Genomic DNA, 10745 nt, shown 5'->3' on the forward strand with positions numbered 1-10745 from the left:
ACCAGTCCCTATGGACATGGAATCCCTTTTGAGGAGGCTGACCCAAGGCTCTGCACACACACGGCTTCCTTTCTTAGGGGCTTTCCCCTTCAGATGCCTCATTGTTTCTATGGGGGCTGTCCCTATAGCCACTTCTCGGTCTGTCAGGTCTACCTGCAGCCTTGCAGATGTCACCTCACTGCATGGAAAGTTGTGAGCACTTCTGCCCGTACCGCCAGCTTCTGTGGGAGCTTTTGTCCCGGGCACAGCCACCATCTTTTCCAGAAGGTACTATCAGATTCCTATGGGCTCCCCTCCCCGTGTCCCTATAGCCATCCCTACGGAGGTCACGGCTCCCCACACCAAGCAGCGAGGGGGTGCTGCGTCAGCACCTCCCAGCCGACAGGGGGCACTGTGAGCGGCGCGGTCCGGCAGGGAACGGCCGCCGTTGCCTAGCGCCGCCGCCTTTTCCCCGCACCGGTAGGGGCGCCGGGCCTGCGCTGCGCGGCCGCGCCGCCATGAAGGCCATCGTGCAGCGGGTGGCCCAGGCCAGCGTCACAGGTCGGTGTGCCGGCAGCGGGGGGACAGCGGCGGCGGGCGGACGTTGGAGGGGATCGCGGCGACCCCCCCACGCCGTCCGCTCCTGGCCGGTGTCCCACTCCGGCCGCCCTCCCGCAGCGCGGCTAGGCTTGCTCGTTGTCCGCGGTGTGTGCCGGCAGTGTGGCGCGGCCGCCTCCTCCCGTGGCTCGCGTGTGTCGCCTGCGTAACGAGAGCTGGCTCCTTGCGAGGCGTGCACGGGCTGGCAGTGCGGGTGCAGTCGTTGTGTGGTTTTGCGTGCGTTGACACTACGGTCGCAGGCGTCTTACACTCCTTGCGTGTGTTTGCAGCGCTGTTGTAGCCACCTTCTGTGGCTTGCACGTGTCGGGCACTGTAATTTACCTCTTTGCATCTCTTCCGTGTGTCACCAGTGTCAGACCATTGCCAGGGATGTGGTTTGCAGGCCTTGGCACTATAGAGTTGCTTCCTTGCATTGCTGTCGTGTGCTGGTACTTCAGTCGCGGTCGTCTTGTATTGCTTATGTGTGCTTTTGCCTTTGCCCATGGTTTGCCTTTATAATGACAGTTTCTTCCTTGCATGGCTTGGGTGCACTGCTGTATGGCTTGCATGGTCCCTCCTGTTGCATTGGTTGGAGCTTCTGTGTTCACGATGCTTAAAATCCCCAAGATGTTTACATGGGAGTCCTGCATCTGCTTTCAGGACTAGGAAAGTGATCATCCCCCTGTACTGAGCACTGGTGAGGCTGCACCTCGAATCCTGTGTTCAGTTCTGAGCCCCTCATGACAAGAGAGACATTGAGGTGCTGGAGCAGGTCCGCAGGAGGGCAGTGGAGCTGGTGAAGGGTCTGGGCACAAGTGTGATGAGAAACAGCTGAGGGACCTGAGGGGGTTTGTGTGGAGAAGACTCAGGGGGGACCTTATCGCTTTCTACAGCTGCCTGAAAGGAGGATGGAGCCAGGAGGGGGCTGGGCTCTGCTCCCAAGGAACAAGGGATGGGACAAGAGGAAACAGCCTCAAGCTGCACCAGGGAAGGTTTAGAATGGACATTGGGAACAATTCCTTCCCCAAAGGGCAGTCAGGCATTGGAACAGGCTGCCCAGGGCAGTGCTGGAGTCACCGGTCCTGGAAGTGTTCACAAACTGTGTAGAGGAGGCCCTCAGTGCCTTGGCACTGGTGGGAAGTGGGTGGATTTTATGATCTTGAAGGTCTTTTCCCACCCAGCTGATTATGATTCTATGAAATAACTCATGGCATCAGGAAGACTTGAAAGATGGCTTCTCTATGACCTTCTCTAAAAATCTTAAGATGGAGAAGAAGGGTTTAGAATAATGTTTTCTCTGGTGGTTGTACAGTTGCCAGCTGACACCAGTAGCTAATCTGTGTCGTAACCCAAGACAGTGCATTTAGCCTCACTCTTCTTCCCCTCCCCTTCCCCAGTGGGTGGTGAACAAATAAGTTCAATAGGACGAGGCCTCTGTGTGCTGCTGGGCATTTCTTTGGAGGATACGCAAAGAGAGCTGGAGCACATGTAAGTCACATTTCCTTTTGCCTTGAATTCTTTTATTTGTGCATTTCTCACACTGAATCAGTGATACTTGTGCAGTAGGCAAATAAATGGAGTGCCTGTTGGGAAACTCAGGTTTGCCTATTAGTCCCTCTTCATATTTTACCTTGAATACTGGTTTCTTTCTGTGTTCCATTGAGAAAAATCTGTTTCATTCCCTGTGTGTTTTATTTTATCTGGAACAGGCTCAAAAAGGAAGAATCAACATATTTACATATTTGGCTTTTCTAATCTTCCTTTTTAAAATGTCTTTCCTCTTTACTGGACAAATTTACCTAGAGGGAGTAAATCCATTTCTCAAGGATGGGCTGTATCGGAAAGCTCAACTCTCATTTTAGCTTGCACATAGGAAGTTTTGTTCTTCCTAAAGGCTGGATAGTCTCCTCAGTTACATTTCTGTAGAAGTGAATCAATTTTGGCAGCCTGGAGGACTGGCTCTGGCCATCTGTTCCATGGCCACAGAATATGTTGATTCAGCCAGCAAACACATGCAAGAGAGAGTTCTCCAGGGGCTGCTTCTGCCTCCTTCAGACATTGTTCTAGGGCTGACCTCAGTTCTTATGAAAGCAAAGAAGAAACGGGTAATAGAGCTGACTGATGTCAAGAAGAGGAAAGGCTCAGGCAGTGAAGAGAGAAGAAGAGGGTGTGAGGGTGAAAAAACCCTTGACAGATGTGGAAGAGAGAATGGGGATGTGCTAAAGGTGTGTATGTTATGACATGCTCCATTGGCTTGCCTTACTGTGTACTTCTGTTGTCGTTTCTCATTCCCACTTTGGTGAATGTGAAAGGTGCTTCTGAATGTTGCAAGCAGGTGACCAGTAGCAGCTGTGCTTTCAGCACCAGGTTGGTTGGATGACTGACACAGGAAAGGCAGGAAGCCAGCAGCTGAAAGACGAATGAGAGGAATCAGCTTAACTCTTCAAGTCCTATTAAAGGAAACTTCAGTAATCCTGTAAATGAAACACAAACATCTTTATCATTAGAACACAGCAGTGCCCATGATCTAAGCCTGTGCGCTGGGGCCTTCCAAGGCTTTTAACCATTCACTTCGTGCAGGAGTTAATTGTTTGTTGCTGACACACACACCAGTTGACAAGGATGATTTTGTGAGTGCGCCTTACTGATGGCAAAGCCCTGAAACTACACCGTAATGAAGTCTTGGTTTTATTTTATACTGTCTCCCTGCTGGTGCAGCCTAAAATGTCTGGCTAACAACTGCAGTTGAAATGCTTTGCACTTCCTGTGGTCCCTTTATAGTTACTGCAGATGTGGACAAGCTACAGGAAGAAACAAAGACAGGAGAGTGGCAGGCATGCAGGCTTATTATCAGTCAAAATCCAACCGTAGACTGGGTTGCAAGTCTGCTTGCTGCTTTACAAGTTCTATTTATGAAAGTCCTCTTATTCTCTGAGTATTCAAGCCACTGAGCCCTACCTCCACAAATCAGCCCTAATACAAATTCAGAGGACAAGTCCCAGTCATAACTTTGCTGCACCTGCAGTTCTGTGCTGCTCCCTGCATTCCTCCTCTCTTCCTGATGAAGAAGTACTGTCCTCACGTGGCTTGCGGGCCTGGTTTGGAGAGAGAGCTAGGAGGTAGCAAAGCTGGAGGGGTATATGTGAACATATTTGGAAACAGCTCTGGTTTAGGATGATCTCATTTCATCGTGACTGTGATTTCCTAGCGTGGTGGGAGGGTTAAAATTCCCAAAGCTATTCACATGTTAAATAGTGTTGTGGCACATAAAATCAGGTAGTAAAGAGTGAGCTTTCCTAATTCCTATGCCATCTTTATGTTATGCTGTAACTTGTAATTATTCTATCCTGATCTCATGCCATATGGCCTGACAGTAATGGTCTGACAAATGTGTTGTCTGTAAAGACCTTCTTGGTTATGGCTCTGCCTAATGTGATGAGATTCCTGTGATTTAGGAAGGGAGGGACAAAGGGATATCATGTTGTGTGGAGGCAAAATGAGTATACATCTGCGTTCTCCTTTATCTCATGCTGTGTGATAGGCATGAACTTGTACCTGTTGATCCTCTATGAGACAATTTAGGAAGTATCTTTTTCTCCTTTTAGGGTTCGAAAGATCTTGAACTTGCGAGTATTTGAAGATGAAAGCGGGAAGCACTGGTCCAAAAGTGTGATGGATAAACAGTATGAAGTGTTGTGTGTGAGCCAATTTACTCTCCAGTGCATCCTGAAAGGAAACAAGCCTGACTACCACATGGCAATGCCCACAGAGCAGGCAGAGTGTTTTTATAACAACTTCCTAGAGCAGCTAAGAAAAGCCTACAAGCCAGAGCTTATTAAAGGTAAGCGCGAGAGGCTGGTAAGGTCCTTGGTGTGACCAGTGGACCTTGTTTGTGTGCACTCTTCCGTGATCATTATTTTCTTTATTCTATGATTTTCTGTTTGCCTTGCAGAGGAGCTGTCTTTATGTGGCAGTAGATGAGGGGATGTTATGGCATCTTTACTAAGCAGCCCAGCAGGGTGGTCATTCCTGTCTTCCTCTAGCCAAGCCGTTTCCTGGTGTATGACACATAGATGTTCTTATATTGTCATTGGCTGTACAATGTGGTCTGGGTTCAGCAGTAGCAGTCATTTTTCTCCTTCCTAGCAGCTGGTGCAGTGCTGTGTTTTTCACTCTCAGCCTGGGAACAGCGCTGGGAACAGCGATGTTTTTAGCTGCTGCTCAGTAATGTTTACTCTGACCAAGGACTTTCTGAGCCTCGTGCTCTGCCAGGGAGGAGGGGAAGCCAGGAGGAAGCAGAGACAGGACACCTGACCCAAGCTAGTCAAAGAGGTATTCCATACCACAGCACATCATGCCTAGTATATAAACTGGGGGGAGTTACCTGGAAGGGTGGGATCACTGCTCAGGTCGGGCTGGGTATCGGTCGGCAGATGGTGAGCGGTTGTATTCTCTTCCCTTGTTATTTCCCTTATCATTATTATTATCAGTGGTAGCAGCAGTGGTTTGTGCTATACCTTAGTTACTGGACTGTTCTTATCTCAACCTGTGGGAGGTACATTCTTTTCATCCTCCTCCCCATCCCTCCCGGAACCAGGAGAGGAAGAAGTAGGGGAGAGTGGGTGAGTGGCTGCGTGGTTCTGAATTACCGGCTGGGCTTAAACCGTGACACAATGTGAGCAATGACCCTAACAGCGTAACACAGAGAGGCTGCAGCCATGAGAACAAGCTCTGTGCCTCTCAGCTGGTGTGCTAATAAATGCCATTGATAACAAATGACAGACATTTCTGATTTCAGCAGTGTACTCCTGTGAAGTAGGCAGGGTTGGAGCAGTAGGTGATGTCTGTCTTTCCACCCTTTTGGCCATACTCTTGTCAAAGAATGACCTGGGCTGCAAACAGGAAAGAAGAAGGAGCTGTAGCAGATTGGGACTGAGCTGCGCACCCTGCTTAGAGTATTCAATGTCAAAAGCTCCAGAGAAGGCTTCAGGCCTTTTTATCTTCTGCCAATATATAAGATTTCCTCAAAGCATTAACTGGTTAGCTGGACTGGATCCCTAGGCTTAGTTGTTACCTCCTTTAATATATCATCTCCTGCCTGCACGAACTATCCTGCCTGTCCTGAACTGTGAGAACCTTGATTATCTGGAGACTTGGTTCGTTTTGTTGACATTTCTGTACTTAGGCTTTATCATCTCAGTGTCAGACCACGTAGCTGGGTGCACATACACTGGTATTTTTCTTTGTAGCTTTCTGCAGTTTGTTAGTTGGATGTGCTTTTGTGTATGTTTTTTTTCAGTTGTTTTTAGTAGCACATGTGGTAAAGATTTTGGTATGTGTTATCCTTGCAAGAGCCATAAGCACTTCTTGTATCTTCTCTTTGCAGATGGCAAGTTTGGGGCCTACATGCAGGTCCACATCCAGAATGATGGTCCTGTAACAATAGAATTGGAGTCCCCAGCTGCTACTGTTGACCCTAAACAGGTAAGTGAGTGTGTCCAGAGGAGACCATAGAGATGCTCCAGAGGCTGGAGCAGCTCTGCTCTGGAGCCAGGCTGAGAGAGCTGGGCTGGTTCAGCCTGGAGAAGAGAAGGCTCTGGGGACACCCTAGAGCAGCTTCCAGTGCCTAAAGGGGTGATAAGAAATCTGGAGATGGGCTTTTGACAAGGGCCTGCAGGGACAGCACAAAGGGGAATGGCTTTAACCTGACAGAGGGAGATTGAGATGAGACATTAGGAAGAAATTCTTCCCTGTGAGGGTGTTGAGGCCGTGGCACAGGGTGCCCAGAGAAGCTGTGGCTGCCCCATCCCTGGCAGTGTTCAAGGCCAGGTTGAACGGGGCTTGGAGCAGCCTGTTCTAGTGGAAGGTGTCCCTGCCTATGGCAGGGGATTGGAACTGGATGAGCTTTAAGGTCCCTTCCAACCCAAACCAGTCTGTGATTGTATGATTCAATGATGTAATGTCCCCCAAACTTACTGCAACCTGTTTCTTTAGAAAATGGAAAACAGATGACAGCTGATGCAACTTAATTTGACTCTTAGTAGCACTGAAAGCATTACTACTGAGAGGCTGCAATGCAGTGTTAGCTGAGGGCTTTGTCCAAGCTGATTTGAAATGGTTATTCCATATCCTAGGTGATGCTAAGGCTCATATGTGTATTTTTCTTTGGCTAAAGAATAAAATAAGTTTATTCTTATGTGCTGGATGACTGAACTTGTTGTTAGCAACTTTGAAACTACAAAACTGCCACATAAGACCCAAAACAGAAGAGAAGCTTGGTGGAATCCATCTTTCCCTTTTGGTCCTTGTGTTCTAATCTTTCTTAGATTTGCAAATTGTGTTGGGTGAAGGAACTCTGGAAAGCAGAGGGTAGTCCTTTGAATCTGGACACTTCTCTCTTAAACTCAGGGGTGATCATGGTGGCAGATGATGATAATTCACTGTCTTATCCAAATTTCTGAAAATGTAAGCCTTGGGCTTTTTAGTTTTTATTTTTTCCTTTCTGTTTCCTTGATGTTGGTGTGAATCTGAGTCACAAGTTTTGTACAAATGCTCACATTTACGACCTTTTAGAAACAGTCTTCTGAAATAACTTTATTTCATGAAGTGTTTTCTTGCTCTCCTTCGTGAATAGCTGACGAAACTTGAAAAACAGCAACAAAGAAAAGAGAAGACCAGAGCCAAGGTGCCCTCTGAGTCAAGTAGAGAAAGAAATGCTCCCCGGAACAAGGATGATCCCAGTGCAAGCAGCGGAGCAGAAGGAGATGTGTCTTCGGAAAGAGAGCCTTAGCTCATCCAAAGCAGGCCTCAGGTTTGGCTTTTCCACTTCTCCATATGGCTGTGTCCTGCTGCTTGGCAGTCTCTAACCCTGGGTGCTTTACTGAAGCAGCACATGCAGAGAATTGCGTTAGGAATACTGAAAGGTGAAATGTGGTAATCTTGCTGGTGGCTAACCTCTGCTTCTGCAGGTGGCACACCAGAATGGAGAAGTGGGTGGAAACCTTTTCCCAGCTATGTGCTTGGCTGAAGGTGTGTATCTGTGCGCCTGGCCCAGCCACCACTGTCTCCAGGTTGACTCAGGAAATCTAAAGTTGTGGTCTGATAGCACAGCAGTGGCTTAACTCTAAATCCTGCTTTGTATTCTTCATGGTTGTGTTTCTTTCTCAGTCTTTATGTATCAAGCAGGTTATTCTGGAACAGTCCCCTTTTGCAATTACCATTTGTAATGCCCAAATAACACATAATCCTTAGCAATGGAAGTGGAAAACATGTCAGAAATTTGAGACAGGCCAGAACTGCAACTTCATATTATGGTTCCTACCCCTCCTTAGGATGTTCTTTCCCAGGGTGACTTAGAACAGGCTGTTTCATACACCTTCACCATCTAAGGAGCACATTAGGCCAGGCATTGAGAGCTAGTCTTCCTGCTTGAATTCAGTAGGAGAACTGGGATTTTCTTTCCTTTCAGGCACTTAACCTGCAGGACATGCGTGGACATCAGTGAAAAGAATTAGATCGAATCCTGTCATGAGTTATCTACATATGTAGATACGTATTTACCATACTCTTCCAGTCAGTTTTAAGTCTACGGGACAGAGCTTTCTTTACCTTCCTTCTCCCCTCGTCAGCTATATTGCTGAGTTTGAACTTTCAAACATGTCCAAGCTCTCAAGAAAGTATTATTTCCCTCATCTGCACAACTGAAGCCCTGAGTTGGCTATGCAGTTCACTTACTAACACCTTTGCAAGGTTAAGGTCTAACCTTTCTTTCCTTTTCCTGCCCCTAGAGTTCAGTCTGGCCTGTGATTTGTACCATTCAGTATCTTGCATTGCTCAGAAAGTTGCTTTAGAAAAAGAGAATCCATCTATTTCCCTGGTGGTCAGACACTGGGGGCTGATTTCTGTTTTATAGGAGTTCATGTTATCTGTATGGTACTAATGTAAATGAATTTGCATAAGGCATTGAATAGATTCCTTGAAACTTGGTTTGGATTGACCTGGAAAAGGGATCAAAGCGACTTTCAAGTCCACATGCTTCTTACTCTGGCCTCTTGAAGAGCAGCTTCAAGACTGGAGTGAAATGGTTCCATTCATTAACTGAGTTGCAGTCAAAAGCAGATTGTTGTGTCAAACAACAGCTGGAATCACAAGTTCTGCTCTCTTTGGCTTTATGTTGGGCACACCTTCCTGCTTCAGTACTGGAGATGAGCAGGTATATAGGGAATAAGAACATGTTCTTAGGAAATGAAGCAAGGATGTGCTTTCTCAGCAACTGTTGGCCTTGCTGCTGTGCTGCAGGAACGTGAGGTTCCCCCCACTGTTTCTATGTTGTGTGTTGAAATAAGAACGTTGTGAAGAGCAGCAGTTTGCAGAGTTGGTGTGCTTTGGTCAGTCTGACCTTTCCAATAGCATTTAAAATTCTGTAGAGCTGAAGAGATCAAAAATATGATACTGATAACCTAGCATTCATATGCATGCTGTGGCAATAAGTAAAGATACTTTTCTCCATAGGATTTGAAGGAATCCGATTCTGTTTCTACTCTACTTATAGTAATGTTCCCGTTTGTTTGCCTTCCACAGTTTCTCATACAAAACCTACACTGGATTCTGGAAGAGACCCAACATTCACCTCAGCACCACTCTTCAATGACTTTGGAAACGAATGGAATGGGAAAACAGAACTAAGACATTAGAAACCTGTATCATTCTGTATTGAAACAACCAAAGCAATGCTCTCAGATCCAGTTGTTACCGTGTAGTATCAGTAGTAAAAAGGACTTGTAACATTTTTGTGTATGTGTTTTCACATGACTGCTGAGTAAGGGATGACTATAGGCAGCTCGTAGCAGAACATTTACTCTCAGTACATAAGCTCCATTTCAAAAAGAAATCAGGGTTTTTCCTTAAACTTACACTTGAATTCTGAAGATTATCCAAGCAGGCTTGTATATTGATTCTCACTCTGTGGTGTCATGTGCTACCTGTTTTCATGGCAGCCTGTAAATCTGTGTATATTTTGGTATGTTCTTCAGCTGCTACGTTACACCAGGGTAGGCAGTCCAGTCTTTCTGCATGGATTAAGTTATTAAGAGGAGAGATCAGCTGCTAGTTGTTTATTCTGTAGAGCACATCTGTCTTGTAAACTTTTTCTAAGAACAGAAAAGACTTTATTAAACAAATGATGCTAGCTGTCTGCCTGTTGGTGTTTGTGTATTGCGTTCCCTCAGATTGAGCCATGTGTGTAACAATGTGTGACACGAGGCAAAGGTTACAAGCCAAGAAACACCTACTGATGTAACTCATCCATATCTCCTTTGGAAGTCAGGTTGCTGACCTGAAATCTTTGCTTTTTCCAATACTTCTGAGTCCTTTAGTTACTTTATGGTGGCCATCAAAATGCTCCACATGCTGCATGACGTGCTGCTGACATTTCTCTCAGATCCATCAGAGGCAGAACTGCATTTAGAAGCTGCCGGCAAGCAATAACATCTGAGAAGCAGCTACAAAAGTGCTTTCCTGTGGGCGTGAAAGGAAGTTTCAGGAGAAATAAAAGACTGCAGATCCTCACACCTTTGATTTCTTTCAGTATAAAGGATGGTGGTACCCTTTATACTGGCTATTCTCCAGGCCTGACTTGCCCTTAGCAGTCTTCACTAACTCTCTGCTGTGGCTGTTAGGAGAGCCAGGATGCTTACTGCACAAATAGGGTTATAGGGCTAACTGATGATGGATGTTCTTCATCCAAATGTGTATTGTATTTACAATCATATAATCCCAGACTGGTTTGGGTTGGAAGAGACCTTAAAGCTCATACAGTTCCAACCCCCTGCCATGGACAGTGGCACCTTCTACTACAGCAGGTTGCTCCAATCTCTGTCCAACATAGCCTTGAATACTGTCAGGTACGGGGAATGCTGCAGACTGCGTTATCACTGTGGCTTCTTTTTGTGTGTTATTTTTAAGCTTTTTCTCTTGTAGCTGCTTGTTCAGTAAAGTATCAGTGAAACCAAGACAGGGTTATCTGCAATTTAGCTTGCCTGAAGTCACAGCCTTACGGTGTTTCACCTCCAGGTACATGTGTTGTATCTTGCCCCTTCAGAGTTTCCCTTACCTGGGATTACAGCCTGATAGTTTGCTGTCAGATTAGTACTTAATTGGCTGCAAAGAGC

At 46.4% G+C, this 10745-nt stretch overlaps 1 protein-coding gene across 1 annotated transcript; it reads left to right on the top strand.

Moving 5' to 3' along the window:
* Window positions 1-401: 401 nt before the first annotated feature.
* Window positions 402-9763, top strand: DTD1 (D-aminoacyl-tRNA deacylase 1). Its single transcript, XM_065679612.1, has 6 exons — window positions 402-540; window positions 1974-2064; window positions 4182-4417; window positions 5963-6060; window positions 7211-7387; window positions 9157-9763. The coding sequence occupies exons 1-5, from the start codon at window positions 498-500 to the stop codon at window positions 7364-7366; spliced, it is 624 nt and encodes a 207-aa protein (XP_065535684.1). The 5' UTR covers window positions 402-497; the 3' UTR covers window positions 7367-7387; window positions 9157-9763.
* Window positions 9764-10745: the final 982 nt, after the last annotated feature.

Source organism: Lathamus discolor, chromosome 5, assembly GCF_037157495.1.
Source record: "Lathamus discolor isolate bLatDis1 chromosome 5, bLatDis1.hap1, whole genome shotgun sequence".
In the NCBI taxonomy this organism is placed as follows: Eukaryota; Metazoa; Chordata; class Aves; order Psittaciformes; family Psittacidae; genus Lathamus; species Lathamus discolor.